Consider the following 16,131-nt stretch of genomic DNA (forward strand, 5'->3'; position numbering starts at 1 on the left):
TCACATGGATACTAAAATGTTTATAATGTTCAAATGAGGCATTATGGTTACACGATTTGCCCCACAAGTAATCGGGGGAATGGGTTACACCTTAGAATAAGGAACACAGTGCCGCCCTGCACTTGCAGAAGCTGACAGCGCAGGGGAGATAAATCAGGTGACAGGCACGTGTCGCAGCTAAGGCCCCAGAGCACTCTCGGGAACTGCAGGAAGGAAGGGGAGCCCAGCCCAGGGGGTGACCTGTACCCAGCACCAGCTTCCTACTAGTCCAAGGGCAGAGGGGCCACCTTGGTTCAGTCCAAGCCAAATTCAATGTCTTCCCGGTCTCCTGCCTTGGTCTCTGAGGGCTCTTTCTCAGACCTCACTCCATCCTTTTCAGTGCTGTTCCCTAAAAAGTTAGAAAAGAAGGTGACTTGGTATTCTGGAGAAGTGTCACCCCTCACCTTCCCGCAGGTAGGCCTTCGTCAACCACGCAAGCTGGTGGGAGAGAAACCTGGCTACTGAGGATCGTCAGAGAAGAGCAGGAAAGGCCTGTTCAACAGACATCCTGATTCAGGTCCCCAAGGCAACCGATGAACAAATACCTGCCAGTCTGCTTGTATCAGGAAGCACTAGCCAGCTTCCCCCACAAATGCATCTCCTTGGTCACGTGCTCGGGCCCCCAGCACCAGGCCAGTCTGATAAGTCAGTCTGTAGCTTCCTTTATCCCACCCAGCCAGCCGCTCTGGACACTGTCCCTGCCTGGTGAACCTCCCTTCCCTGTTGGCACTGTCTTGCGTGTCATTCATCCTGATCCTGGCCCTTCGCTGTGGAGGGACCATACCATCAGGCTTGCTGTCGCCCTCGTTTTGTCCCACGTTTCAAGTTGTGGTGTCACCAGTCCCCTCCCTCTCTCAGAAGCCTTGGTCTGGAAAGGCCGAGGATCTGAATGGTGAGGAAGGGGTGAAAATACAGTCTCCCCCAGCCCCATCTACACCTGCTGAACAAGACTGGTGAGATCTGCATGGCCCTAAGTAGCCCAGAGATGCCACCTGCCCGGGAATGGGTCAGCTCAGGCCAGCAACTGGCAAGTGGCAGCCTCAAAGAGATATAAACTTAAGAACATGATCACGGCTATCTCTGTGGTCAGTCATGAGTGACCCTCTCCTATGGGATTCTTGGGGCAAAGGCCAGTTGGCTACTCAACTTTGGGTTTCAGTGGTCAACAATTCATTTCCCTACTGTCAAAGCTTTCCACCCCATGCTCTTGAGAGTAAGGTGGCATTAACCTGGAGAAGAAGCTGGAAGTAGATCACTGTCCCCATCCTCACTGGAAGGGGGTGGTATGGTATCCCTTTTGCAGGTTGGGGGTGTCGGTGGAGAGCTTGAAGTCTCATCGTCATTGAGCTCCTGAATCAGAGGGCGTGGGGACTTGGTGGCACTACTTCGGGTTTCCAAGTTACTCTTTGCTGCTTCTTTAAATATGTGTGTAAAAGGCGTCTCAGCCTTCCTGGAGGTGTCCTTAGAGATTGCAAATATATTTGAGAGGGCATCTGTGGATGTGTTTTCCAGCACTGGAAGTGAGATGTAGTCCAGTTCAGGGTCACTGTCATCACTTAAGCTTGAGATAGTTGTAATCTTTGGAAAGCACATTGTCTGTTAAAAAAAAAAAAATGTATTTGAATATTTCCCTTTTACAATAGTCACTGTAAAATGCACAACGCTAATTTCACTTTTTATCTAGCACAAAATATTCTGTTGCCACATGCAGGAAAGACCCAAGGGAGCAAAGCACTCTGCCTTTGGAAAGTTGGGCCTCAGGATGAACACCTGTGGCCACTGTTTCTGAGTCCCAAAGTCTACAGCCATGTGTACACTGCTTTCCCACCCTCTGTTGGGTCTCCACCCCGCACCCACTCCCCTGCCCGCTATATTCTGGCTACGACATCATCCTCCTGGGGCCCTGAATGGGCTCATCTCTGAGCCGTGGCTGGCATAGGCCTAACCTGGCCACCTGGACTCTGCCCCGTTGGAGGTCAGGCCCCACGGAAGCTTTCGTCCCGTGTCTGTTCCTTTCCTCAGTGGTGAGCTCCTGCACAGACTATCTTATGTTTCCCCCTCCCTCAGGGCATGGGTTTGGCACACATGGACTCTCAGTAATGCTGTGGGGAGGAAGGTCAGGTGAGATCAGTAAAACTACCCATCTTGCCTCGTACACTCTCCTCCTCCTTCCCCACTTTTTCTTCCCTCTCTATGTGTTGCTAGAGTGTAGGCATTCACAAGATGAACATAAATACATCAGAAGGGCAGAAACATGTCAGGTGATGATGTAAGTACATAGGTATTAAAAATCAGTGATAAAATATGTTCAAGAAAACCCAAGTAGTTAATCATAAAACCTTAAATAAGTGAGCAACAGCCAACAGCTGCACTTCTTTTCGAAAGGTGAAAATACAAGGCGTGTGCAATGCTTTAAGCACAAAGAGCACTTTACTTTCCAATTAAGGAGATAACACTTTGTAAATGATGAGACTAGAAGTGAAAGTGGAATGATGCTGATTGTGGGAAAAACCTGGGTTATAACCTTGTCCTGGTCTTCCAAAGATTCGCCTGTATCAACATCTTCCAAGTCAGGTAGGTCCTGAAAGAGCAAATGAGCCCATGTCACCAGGAGGCATTCACATTCATCACTGGAGAGGTGAGACAGATGCATCCACGCAGTCAAGCAAGCCTGAGTTTTTACATGAGCGAAGTGTGGAGGGGAAATGCGAAAAGACCCAAACCATTCAGACAGCCCTGTGCACGCTCACAACACACACTCATTGCCCAGTATCTGGATCGGATCGGTGAATGAGATTTGCGAGGTATAACATGTTTGAAGAATTTCCACATCTTTCTCCACTTGACTTTGTCATTAGACATACAGCCAGGTTATCTGGGGAGACATAACGGAGCCCAAACCAAATGCACCTTTTGTGTACAAATTGGTCACAGGACTCTTTGGTATAAAGTAAGTATATTTTGGACTTCCTCAAAACTAGGAGAGCTTTTGTGTTTTGTGTTGTGTTTTTGTTTGTTTGTTTGTTTTGTATCTTTATCTCCAGCAACTGGTCTAGCATGGAGGCAAGCAGCACAGTGTTAGATACATGAACTCTAGAGCCAGACCGCTTAGGTTAGTATTCTTTTTCCACTGTGCCTAGCTGTGTAGCCTTGGGCAAGTTGCTTAACCTCTCAATTTCCTCATCTGTAAAATGGAGATAAGAATAAAATCTACCTTTTGGAGTTACTGGAAGGTTAAATCTATAAATATAAGACATGTTTAGTACAGTGCTAGGCAAAGAATAAGAACAATAAGTATTAGCTATTAGTTGTCCTGTATGTAGTTGATTCTCAAATGTTAGAGATAAATTGCCCAGTTTTGTTTCTTAGTACATAGGCCCAGAAAACTAGAAACCCACTCTGAAAATTGACCATGCCCAGTTTAAACCTTATTGAGTCACGTGAAATTGTGAAATTAGAAATGAAACACAGTTTAGAAATTTATTTTATTTTAGGTGAGGGAACCCTTGGTTGACCTCGCAGGTTGCAAGGACCCTGTCAGTTTACAATCTCTTATTTTTTTTTTTACACCTACAGCACCTGGTCTTCCTAGGTGGTCTCCCATTCAAGTACTAACCAGGCCTGACCCTGCTTAGCTTCTGAGATCAGATGAGATTGGGCTTGTTCAGGGTAGCATGGCCATAGACAAAGGAAATTTATTTTTTATTTTTTATTTATTTATTTTTTAACGCCTATAGCACCTGGTCTTCCTCATCCAAGGTACTAACCAGACCCGACCCTGCTTAGCTTCTGAGATCAGACGGGATCAGGCACGTTCAGGGTGGCATGGCCATTAGATATTTATTAAGGGGGCAAAGTTGTGCCCACAGGTTTAAAGTGAAGGAGCTCACTCCTGGGCAGAGAAGCAGGGCCGTCCTTCTGGGTCAGCAGAGGGAGCATCAACTGGCCACTAGGTGTGAGGCTAAAGGTACAAGAAAAGCCTCTCCACTCCTTGCTCCATCAAACTCCAGTCCCTGGGGGGTGTGACAGAATGTGTAAATTCTCACAGTGCTCATTCTGTGGGCCAAAGCATTTAAGACTTAACAAAAAAGGAAGAGTTTAAGGAAGGAGAGGGTTCAAGAGGCTGTGATTAATCTTAAGGTTAGGCAGCCCTTCCCTGACACTGGACAGTTACATAGGAAGTCAGAGCAGTGACAGGCCAGGCAGGTGGCATCAGCCATTTGTGGAGCAGCTGTCCACAGAGAATTAGAGGCTCTGATAATAAAATATAGCTTTCTCAACCATAATGTATAAGGCTAGCTGGACCTAATTGCTTAGCAGTGTAACTTCTTTGGGGAAAAACAAAAACAAGTCAAGAGTTTTATAGACATAGTTTGAAGGGAATCATTTGGGCCAGCACTTCTCAATCATAACTGTGCATGTGTATGAAACACCGGGGGAGATCTTATTAAAATGCAGATTTGGGTTAGTAGGTCTGTGTGGGGCCTGAGATTCTGTATTCTAACCAGCTCCTGCTGGTCCAAGAACCACACTTAGGGGGTGAGGGTTTCACCAGCTGTAAAGCGGATCCCCGCATGGAACTATTTACATACAGCGATGAAGAACTTCTCCTCTGTCTCCAGCGTAATGGTTTCCAAATCTTCATTTCCCTCAAGTCCTGTACCTGATATACCCTCAGTGGCCACAATCCGGGGCGTCAGTTCTAAGGAACAACAATGAAGAGTTATTAATCTTGGAGTTGGTTTTATACACAGTGGTCAGATAGACAAGGCCAAGGTCATGGTGGATTCCAAGAGCAGGGGAAGGACAAAATCCCCCTTAGTCTGAAAGACCAGCCCCTCTGCTAGGAGCCATGAGAATCCCCAGATTAGGATGAGGCTATGTCTAAGGAAAGATTAGGGAGGGGAAAAGAAGAGAGCTTCCCCTTCTGGAACCTGGAGGTGACTCCAATGAGATGGAAGTGCCAGTCAGGAATCAATGCAGAACCTTGGAAAAGGCGTGATTGATGGGCAAGGAGACTGAGAGATGTGATAACATTGAAGGCAGAGAGTCATTTCATAGCCCTGTCTGGAAAAGCTGAACCCACCGCCCTGTTGGATTGCCTGTCCCTCAAGACACACGCCCCTCTTATTGCACAAGTGTCAGGAAGACCTGTTAAACGACCTCAAGGTTAACTGGAGAATAAATATGAAATAAAGATGATGTTCCTCTTCCCGCTCCGGGCCCCCACTTTTCAAGCTTTCCAAGGTTATATCTTTGGGTCCTGTTCTCTGCTTTCTCTTCTGTCTCATGGCTTTACTTATTAGAGATGAATGGCCCAGCCTTTCTCATTACACATAGGTCCAATGTGTCCACCCTGCGTAATGGCCATGCCCAGCTGGACTCAAAGAGCCATACTGGGGCACCAGTTTAAGATGAAAAAAGGAAGCAGGCAGAGGGCTTCTGTGGTTGCTGATTTGGATGAGCCCAGGGCCACAACGCAGCCCTACCACTGACTTGCTCCACGACTTGGAACAAGTTACTTCACCTCTCTGAGCCTGTTTCCATCTCCATAAAATGGGGTAATGATGATGGCACCTGGCTCGTAAGATTGTTGAAAAGGCTGAACGAGATAGCCTGTGAAGCTGTGGCCTTCACTGAGTGCTCGTACATGTTGGAGAAACATAGAGCTGGATTTTATCTCAATCTCCCAATCACAGATGCTGCAGTTAACCCGCTCCTTTTAAAATGTGCCTTTTGTCTGTTCGGTGAAAGAAAGGCCGGTTTCAGTCATAGAAAACTTTACCGCTAGGCTAGGTACAGTTTCAAAGTGAAAAATTACAGGACGGGGAGTGGTTATGCAGGAATATACGTATGACACCATCTAAATCATCAGTTCTAGGTCTCTCCCAGACAGTGGGGACCTTTGTTCTGGGAGAACTTCTATTGTGGGCCAGACCAGCTAAACTCCCCAAACAGACCTTGAGTGCTGCTCAGGCAGGGGACAGCATCATCTCTGTCTCCCAAATCACTATGGACTGGGCAAATTCCATGTCTGACTCATCCTCACCAATATCACAGCCATAGGACAGTGTCCCAGACTTGAGTTTATCTGTTAGTCAGCGGGACCCAAGGACCTTAGCTGGAAACTGCCAGGGGTTCCTTTTCCTAGATCTGCATTATCCACCATCATAGCCAGATCCACGTATGGCTACTGAGCACTTGAAATGTGGCTAGGACCCCTGAGGAACTGATTTTTTAATTTTCTTTGTTTTTATTTTTAATTAATTAAATTTAAAAGCTGAAACAGTATGAAACAACTCGCTTCTTTTAGTATAGCAGGACTACATTTCGCTTTGACTGTTGAAAAGTCAGTATCTGGATTGCAGTGTGCTGAGGTATCAAATACATTCTGGATTTTAAGATTTATTGCCCCCCAAAAGTAAAATAGCTCATTAATAATTTTATACTGTTTTAAATCATTGTATTTTAAATAATTGGGTTAAATAAAATATACTGTTAGTGTTTCGCCCGCTTCTTTGTACTTTGTTTAACGAGACTACTAGAAAATATAGTCATGACTCCATAGGTAATGAGATAACTTACATACCTTATAGAAACATCTCTAGGTAATGAGATAACTTACGTACCTTATAGAAACAGCAACTAGACGTGGAAACCAGCCCCGGGGCCCAGAGGCTGCAGGAGTGCTGCCCTGAGCCGGCATCTCAGCCTAGATTGCATTACCTTCCCAGGCAGCTCCCGGGGCTGCCGCCTTGGGGGCCTCAGCTGGGGGCTCCCCTCCTGGCTCCTGGTCTTCAATCTCTGCATTGACTTCCACAGGCAGATCTTCTAAGAGACCTGACTCTTCTGGGAAGAGCTCATCCTTGGCCTGGAAGCTTTCCTTGACAAACAGCTGCATTTTCTGCCGCCTTTCTCCATCCTCAAGAGGCTCTTCCTTCCCTTCCACACCAATGTCCCCATCGTTCTCTTGCTTGTCTGGCACTGGCACCTCCCCTGAACAAGAGAAGTCCAAGGTGAACTGGGAAACATCCTGGGAGGCCAAGTACCTGCACGTTTCACTATGACACGTGACGAGTGAGCTCGGGGAACCGTCAGGAACCAGTAAAGAACCACCCGCAGGGCTGTTCATCAAACCGTTGTGTATGGATGCTAAAAAAATGGAGCTAAACGTCCACGAGAGAGATTGCTCAGCACGTCCATCGAACAGAACACACACAGCCATTAAGAAAACAATGCAGGAGGTTCTTGGGAGACGCATGAGAAGTATTTGGGTCACGATGTCTGCCTTTACCTTCCAATGGTTCGGCAGAACAGGAAAGCGTGTGTGCATGTTAAGTATTTAAAATAGACACAACAGCCTTTCATTTTACTATGTTTTAAGCTTTCCTGAAAATTTGAAAACTTTGATAGTTGGGGGAAAACATGCTGTAGGAGAACGTCTATTTTATGGAAAATATACTATGCTAATTCAAAAGAGTAGGCAAAAGCAATATAATTATGCCACTTTTCTATAAAAATATACATTGCATACATAAGGAAAAGCCAGGAAATACATGAATTAGTGAGTGACTTTTGTTGCAATTATGTTGTTACCTGTGCTTTTCTATGTTTTCTATGTATAGTGTATTCACGTTTTGTAATTAAGTGAAAAACAATAAATGTAACTTAAAAACACACATGGAGCCTCTGGCTCCTCTACTGGGTATCGAATAAGGAAGAAAGTTCTTACTTGTTAAGGTGCCCTGAGCACTGTCCCCAGGATCCCACAGGCTCTCCTCGGGGTTGGACTGAGACAGACACAGGACTCACTCCCTCACTAGAAGCCTCTACCAAATGCCGGCCAGGGGCATCAGGCATGAGCAGGGGGCTCTGAGACCTGGATGCGGGGCAGTAGATTGTGTGGGGAAAGGAGGGGTTCATTTATGCCAAACCTGCCTGTGGATAGAGTCTTGAAATGGGTGCAGGGGTGTGGGGAGTGAGTTGGGGAAGGCAGGAAAGAGAGTCTGAGATGCTAGAGTAGCCCAGAGGGTCTGTGGAGCCAAGAACATTTCCCAGGCCTGCCCTGGTCCTGCCATGGTGATTTGCACAGAAGGTTTCTCTCCAACCCTGGGGCTGCAGCTTCCCACCTGGCTCCCCAAGTGTAGAACCACCTTGCCCCCAAACTCATGCCACTAACGTCACTTCCATGACAGCCACCTACTTCATAGCCCATGACCTGTCACCTGCCATATCAAAACTGGTTTCCAAGGCCCTTCTTGATATGATCTCACCCAACCCAGCTAACCTTGTATGAGTTCCTAATTTACAAGTTAATTCCAAATCCAGGTATCTCGTACTCCTCTTCGCCTCCCCAGGGGAACCGTGGGCTCCTTGGAGGTGAAACTGTATCCTCTCCCTCTGTTGGGATCTGCAACAGTGTCTGTTTGCTCATTCCACATATGTATAAGTGCATGTACCTGTGCCTGAGGTTTACGTGCAGAAACCTATTTATTTGTGAATGCCAAGCCCCCTACTCCACTAAATGGGCAGTAAGATCTGTGCGCAGAAAATGGCAGATTTAAAGGGGCAATAATAGTAATGAAAAACCTTAATAACAATTAAAATTCAAGATTACCACACCCTTTGATTCAAACAAGGTAAAAAGAGCACTGACTGAGCCCCCAGTACATGCTGGCTGATTTTATTGCTATTAATGGTACTAAATGTGGTACCTATAAAATTAGTACAAATACCATATTGCTTTGATATGAGGTCACAATATTCATTTGTGGTAGACAGAATAATGGCCCCCAAAAGATGCTCACATCTTAATCTCAGAGCCTGTGAATATGTGACCTCACATGGCAAAAGGGACTTTGCAGTTATGATTAAGATTAAGGATCTTGAAATGGGGAGTTTATCCTGGATTATCCTGGTGGGTCCAATGTCATCACAAGGGTCTTTAAAAGAGGGAGGTGGGAGGTTAGAGCTAGAGAAAGATGTGAAGATGCTCTGCTGCTGGCTTTGAAAATGGTGGAAGGGGTCATGAGCCAACAGATGCGGGCAGCATCTAGAAGCGGTCTTCCTTAAAGACAAGGAAACAGAATCTCCCCTGGAACCTCTGGAAAAAACTCAGCCCCGCCAACACCTTGATTTCAGCCCAGTGAGACCCATGTTGGACTTCTGATCTCCAGAACTCTGATAATAAATTTGTGTCGTTTAGGCCCTTAAATTTGTGGTAATTTGCTATGGCAGTCCCAGAAAACTAATATACCATTGATTTTGGAAAACTGAGGCTATTTTAACAAATTGTGTTTTAATTACTAAAAGTGGTTTGAAACTACATATAATTGTTTGAAACTACATATAATTGTTGGGGTTTCTCACCACCCCTGGCAGGTGGGGGAAGCCAAGTGCAGATGGATCTGTAGATATATGAGTAAATGATCACAAAACTCTGCCAAATCCCAGAGATGAAAGACTGTGAGTCTGACAGCACAGATTTCTAGTCTAAACAGAGCTCTGGGGGCTGTCTCGGCTAGGACATGTACCTTTCTCTCGGCTTTCTTTCTGCCGCTTTCTCTCTGCAGCCTGCTGCCTGATCATTGCCAGGGCCTTGATGCTGTCTGTGATCTTCTTCTGTTCTCTGCTCTCCCACCGCTGTCTCTCCTCTTTCTCAGCTGCATACCCTCCCTGAGCCCAGGCCTCTGCACAAGCTCTGTTCAGAAAAATAAATAAAGAAACAGAAAGCGGGGAGGTTTGATGTTCACAGGTTAAAGGTAAATTCAAAACATATACTATCTGACCAAATGTGTTCATTTTTCTCCAAATCAAACCTAAGGTGCATAGGACATGTGACTGTAAGGACAGAAGTTAACACATGTACATTTTAATCTTTAAAGTCGCATGGTTTGCAAAGCCTTCTAGATATAATGCCAAAAGTACAAGTGACAAAAGGAAAAATTGAGAAATTGGACTTCGTCAACATCGAAAATGCTAGTAATGCAAAGAATACCATAAATATAGTAAAAGACAACGCAGAATATAAGAAATATTTGCAAATCATTTACCTGACAAGGGACTTGTATCTAAAATATCCAAAGAACATTCATAACTCACTGATACAAAGACAACACAATTTAGAAATAGGCAAAGCTTAAAAGAATGAGATGACAAGCCACAGACTGGGAGAAAATATATTCAAGAAAGATAACTGAATAATGGCTTGTATACAAAAAAATACAAAGAACTATTAAAATTTAAAAAAAAAAAACAATAACGTGGGCAAAAGATCTGGATAGCTCAGCAAAAGAGATATACAGAGGCAAATAAGCATATAAAAAGATGTTCAACATCAGATGACATTAGGGAAATACAAATTAAAACGAGATATCACAACAAATCTATTAGAATGGCTAAAATCCAAAACACTGTCAGCATCAAACACTGGTGAGGAATGAAGAACTCTCCTCATTCATTGCTGATGGGAATGCAAGACAGTGCAGCCACATTGGAAGGCAGTTTGGCAATTAGAAATCTAAACATAGTCTTAACGTATAATCCAGCAATCCTCCTCCTCAGTATTTACCCAAATGAGTTGAAAACAAACATCTACACAAAACCTGCACATGAATATTCATAGCAGCACTATTCACAAGAGCCAAAAAGTGGAAACCACCCACATGTCCATCAACTGATGGGTAAATAAAATGTATATCTAAATAGAATATATTATTTTGCAACATTATTTTGGAATGAATTACTGACACCTGTTACAATGTGGATGAACTTTGAGAACATTATGCTAAGTGAAAGAAGCCAATCACAAAAGACCACATACTGTATGAAATGTCCAGAATAGGCAAATCCACAGAGATAGAAAGCAGATTTGTGATTGTTAGGGGCTAGGAGGAGGAGAATGGGGAGAATCTGTTCATGGATAAGGGTTCCTTTTTGGGGTGATGAAAATATTCAAGAATTGATTGTGCTGATAGTTTAGTATAGTCACTCTGTGACTATACTAAAAACCACTGAATTGTACACTTTAAATGGGTGAACTGTTCTAGGAGGGGTTGTAGATACAGCAGATAACAGGAGATGACATTGCTCTCTCTGTTAGAGCTGCCCTTTTTATGGGGAAAAACAGACCTTAAACAAGGAAACAAACATGTCAGAGGCTATCGTGTCCAAGAAAAGAAATCAGGCTGAAGAGATACCAGGTAGAAAAGGTAATACTTACACAGTGTGCTGGGTCATGAAGATCTTAATAAGATGACAGGTGAGCAGAAACCTGCAACCACCCGTGAAGCTCAACCCAGACAGAAATAACAGCAAGTACCCAATGCGGACCAGCTGGTGAGCGGTGGAGTTAGGATTCAAACCCAGGTGAATCTGACTCCTGAACTGGAGTCATGCTATACTGTACAGGGTGGTGGTTCTCACTGAGAAAGGTCGGCCTCATGTCCCTGTTTACACTTTCCCGTGGGTCAGCGCTGCCCTGGGATGGAGCTCAGAATCCTCAGCAACAGCTGCTCCCATTGGTTCACTCCTCCTGCGAACCCTTTACCGCTCAAGTTCACAGGTACTCAGGAAGACCCTATCCTTCTCTCCAGATGAGGAACGTGAGGCTCGGGAGGTCAGTGAGCCCAGCCAAGGGTACACAATTCGGGGCTGCAGAGCTAGGCTTGGAGGTCAGCATGCAGGCCTGGCTCACTGTCCCCCAGCCCCGCAGGGCTGGGTGCTCTGGAAACCGGGTGCTGGGTACATCTCTGCCCAACTTCCCAGAAGCAGGTCTTCTTGTTTTCTCACCTAATTGGAATGAAGGTTCTCACTACTATCTGAAATATTTGTTAGTTTGACTTAAATTTGTGAGTTCAAAAACATATTACCAGCTACATTTCTTTTTAAATGTTGTATCATTCAAAATTCAGATAGCACTTCCCTTCAAGCTCTCCATGTTACTGAGGTTTTAGTCTAAGTTATAATGAATAGTGACCTCAATTTAAAAACACAGATAAAAGGAAAGTGACAATATACATGGCGGTCCTGGGTCCAAAATTCTTAATACAAGAGCTCTTATGAATCAAGGAAAAGCCCTCTCAGAAAAAAGAAAACTGGGAGGAAGTCATGAATGGAATACCTCATAGAGAAGGAAACATAAATATCCAACAAAGATGGTTATTGAGACCAACCTCATCAGTTATCCAAAAATGCAAATTTAAAAAAGGATACCATCTTCACTTATCAGCTCAGCTGGCAAACGTTTCTTTTACATGGCAATGTCTAGTGAAGTTATAAATAGTTACAAACTTTCTAGAAAATAATTAAAAAATATTTATAAGCACCTTTAGAAGGGCTCAAACCACATTCTTTCTTCCAATAACACAACTCATTACATTTCATCCTTAGGAAAAAACCAGCAATGAGGTCAGAGACCTATATACAAAGATATTTATCAAAGGATTAATAAAAAAAATCGATGAATCAGTACTCAAAAATAGAGGATTTCCTATCATAATTATGTAGCCATAAACCTATTTCTAAAAAAAATATTTAATGATGTGTAAAGTGCTCAAAAATTAAACATTTTTAAATGTTTAATAACCATACTCGATTATTACATATTAAAATGTGAGCAAAAGACTTTTCTCCTCCTTACCTGTCCTTTGGAAAAACTGGTCTGTCGTCCAGGAATGTTAAGTGTTTTAGTCGAACAGTGACTGTCCTTCGATAGTTAGGGATATGCTTAATAACTGGGTTTCCTATCAAATTCAGGACACGCTGTAAGCAGACAGACAGAACCAAATTAATTACTAAAAAATGAACGTGGTTTAAATATTTTATATGTGCTGTGCTCTAAGAATAAATAAAAAGGAAGAGACAACATCACGTTCTGATGACTTTGTTAGCGAAGCCGGAAGGACGTCATTGTTTTTGTGCCATGACGTCGTCCTGATAACTGGACAGCCCTTTTTTTTCTTGAACTTCAGGTCCTCAGTCTGATTGCCCTTCCAGAAGAATACTGGAAAACATTTCCTGAGGCCTTTTCCAAGTGCAGTGATTACGTTAGTTTTGCTCACCCAATCTCTTCTACTGAAATTAATCTCAGTCTAATTGTTTTCTCTTCTTCCCAGCCAGGACCCATTTTAAGAACATGTACACAGCAGCTAGACAGATAAGAAGCAGTGACTATGGGAAAAGGATGAAAAGTGCCCGCTTCTCTAATGCGTGGGCCTTTCCTGCCAGGCCTACGGATCTCCTAGATATCACATTGGAACCAGGAAAGAGAAAGACATACAGCAGTGACAGCATGCCATCCCCCCCACCCCCCGCCCATCTTGCAACACTGCCACCTCCTCTCCTGCGAACAGTTAAGGAGACACGTGGGTGAACCATTTAAAATCTGTTAAACCGATGAAATATTTTTCATATCTAAAGCAGTTTCTATTGTTGGAGAAAAAATTATCTTGTGAACTAGTTAGTTTAGCCTTCCCCTAACTTTATTCTTGTACTGCCTTCGCCATTCTTGTCATATTTTCAAGTGCCCTCTCCTGTGGGGACTGGGGTGGTGGGAGCAGTATGCTCCAGGTGCAGGCACCAAAGAGGTACATGGGGTGTGGAGAATTTAAAAGCTATCATAAAACAGACTGTAAGGCAGGCTGCTTTTGCTATGGGCTGAATTGTGCCCCTCCAAAATTCACACGATGAAGTCTTAACCTCCAGCACTTCAGAATGTGACTGTATTTGGAGACCTGGCCTTTAAAGAGGTAATTAAGATTAATGAGGTCACAGTGGTGGGCTGTAATCCACTATGACTGGTGTCCTTATAAAAAGAAGAGTTTAGGACACAGACACACACAGAGGAAGGACCATGTGAAGACACAGGGAGGAGATGGCCATTTGCAAGCCAAAGACAGAGGCCTCAGAATGAAACCAACCCTGCTAACACCTTGATCTTGGACTTCTAACCTCTAGAATTATGAGAATATAAATTTCCGTTGTTTAAGCTCCCCAGCCTATGGTAATTTGTTATGGCAGCCAAGTGAGAAAAATTAAAAATGTATTATTATATAATACAGATTTATATTATCACTATGTGCTGGCAATTCTAAACTAGTCCTAGACAGTCTGCTCTGCATATAACGCCTGAACTATTTCTCTTTTAACTGACTCACTTTTCCTCGCTTATGCATGCTCTGAACAGTAAACAGTAAACTCAAGAATTTTGTGTACTATTTAAAAAATTTTGTTACTAGTACAAATGGCAACATACACCCTAAAAAGCAAGGAAGCCAACAAAGGCCACTGGGGGTGAGTTAAAAGTATACAGGTCCCAACCAGAGGGGTTGTCACAGGCCAGAAGATGGGACCACTTGAACATCCAAAATTAAAATAACAGCAAGGGTTAAATCATATCAAATACTATATATATAAATCCATGAGTTTATAATGATATTGAAAAACCCTTCATTGTCACCTTTAATTGTTGCTAGGTTCTTGACTCATTTCTTTGAAAATTGATAAATAAAAAGAAAAAAACAGACATTTATCCCAGCCTTTCTGTATGAACTATACATTAGGGAACCATTAGTTATGTGGGTAAGTTTTTTTTTTGTAGAAGTATTCCAGCTAACAAATGCAGAAGGAATAAGAGAATTAGAAAATGATCATCTTGTGATGCCTAATGAAATAATACATCTAGGCAATGCTCCTCATTGGCTGCTAAAACAAGATCAGTGGGGGAATTTACAGTGGCTGGATCAGGCTGACAATATCTGAGCCCACCAATCGATCTTTCAGTTACAAAAAGAGAGGCCACCGGATATTATATCATATGCCAAAGTTAAGTATCGAACCTGGATCTGATCAAGCCTCTGGCTCCATTATCATTTTATAAGAAATATTGGGGGCCAGGTTGATGGAGACTCAGATGTGGCTGCTGCCTGCCTCAGTGTCCATGGGGAGCGGGTAGGCTTGGTAGGAGAGGCGATGGATTCTGCTAGCACTGCTGTCTGGGCACGGGGCTGCCCCTCCAGCCTTCGCCCTGAAGCCCTGTGGGTCAGTCCTCCTTGTGTGTCCCTGGCACCTTTTTGGCTGCTGCCCCAGCGCTGGAGCTTGGAGCAACTGTGCACCAAAGGATAAGACAGAGAATGCTGAGGGGAATTCCTGACACTCATTTCTTTTCCAACAATATTTTTGTAAACATGTGCATATATTTTCTTCTTTTTAAAAGATATTTCTGATGCTTTTCGATTGTGCTTGATAATTCTCATGTATCATCTATTATGCAACCTACCCCCACTCCCTTCCCTCCTACAAAATAAAATAAATGAAAAGGCAAACAAACAAACAAAAAATAAATATTGGGTACAGCAGAACATGTTAAATGACGCCATGAGGTTGCAATCAACCAAATCTAGAATGCGGCACACTACCAGAGAAAGGACCCAGTCTCTTTGACAGATTAATAGTGTGGAGGTGGGAGGTACAGGGAAGGGGAATGATGAGAGATCAAGACGTTTCAGAGACAAGTAATCCAAATACGATGTGTGGGTCTGGTTTGAACATCTCAATGGTCAAAACGCATTTTTGAGATCAATGGAGAAAATTGAACATGGTCTGCATATTAAATGTAGTTATTATAACATTTTAGATATAATTGTATTTCGATTATGCTAAAAAAATGTCCTTATCTGTCAGAGATACACACTGAAATATTTGAGAGTGAAATGGTATGGCATCTAGCGTTTAAGATCTCTAGCTAAAAATGCAAAGAGGAAAAAAGTATGAAAGAAGGAAAAGAGGCAGGAAAAAAGGAGGGAGGGAAAGAGGGAGGGACGGTGGGAGAAAGGAAGAAGAGAGAAGAGAGATTTGGTATCTAAAGATCATAAAATATGCAAATTTTGTGCGTGTTTTACCAAATCGGGCATGCTCTCCAGAATGCTCAGGATCTCTGGATCACTCAGCTTATTGTGGGAAAGGTCAAGGACGCAAAGTTTTAAACATTCCTTTAGATGCTGAATGTCTTCCACGGTCTCTAAGTGATTGTGGGCTATCTGGAGCGTGTTCAGGACTGGCAGACAGGCTGGAAGATGAAGTCAGCAGAAGTAA

General features: G+C 43.5%; 1 protein-coding gene and 2 pseudogenes across 1 annotated transcript in view; all 3 read right to left on the reverse strand.

Moving 5' to 3' along the window:
• Positions 1-16,131, reverse strand: part of DNAAF1 (dynein axonemal assembly factor 1) — a 22,526-nt gene continuing 6,395 nt past the window's right edge. The window contains 8 exon segments of the mRNA XM_039888786.1: positions 1-388; positions 1,269-1,635; positions 2,564-2,620; positions 4,632-4,741; positions 6,766-7,035; positions 9,573-9,739; positions 12,680-12,801; positions 15,939-16,105. Coding sequence (XP_039744720.1) covers positions 294-388; positions 1,269-1,635; positions 2,564-2,620; positions 4,632-4,741; positions 6,766-7,035; positions 9,573-9,739; positions 12,680-12,801; positions 15,939-16,105 — 1,355 coding nt within the window. The 3' untranslated portion in view covers positions 1-293.
• Positions 3,607-3,725, reverse strand: LOC120623163 (uncharacterized; annotated as a pseudogene).
• LOC120581057 (uncharacterized) lies at positions 3,768-3,876 on the reverse strand (annotated as a pseudogene).

Source organism: Pteropus medius, unplaced genomic scaffold, assembly GCF_902729225.1.
Source record: "Pteropus medius unplaced genomic scaffold, Ma_sr-lr_union100, whole genome shotgun sequence".
NCBI lineage: Eukaryota > Metazoa > Chordata > Mammalia > Chiroptera > Pteropodidae > Pteropus > Pteropus medius.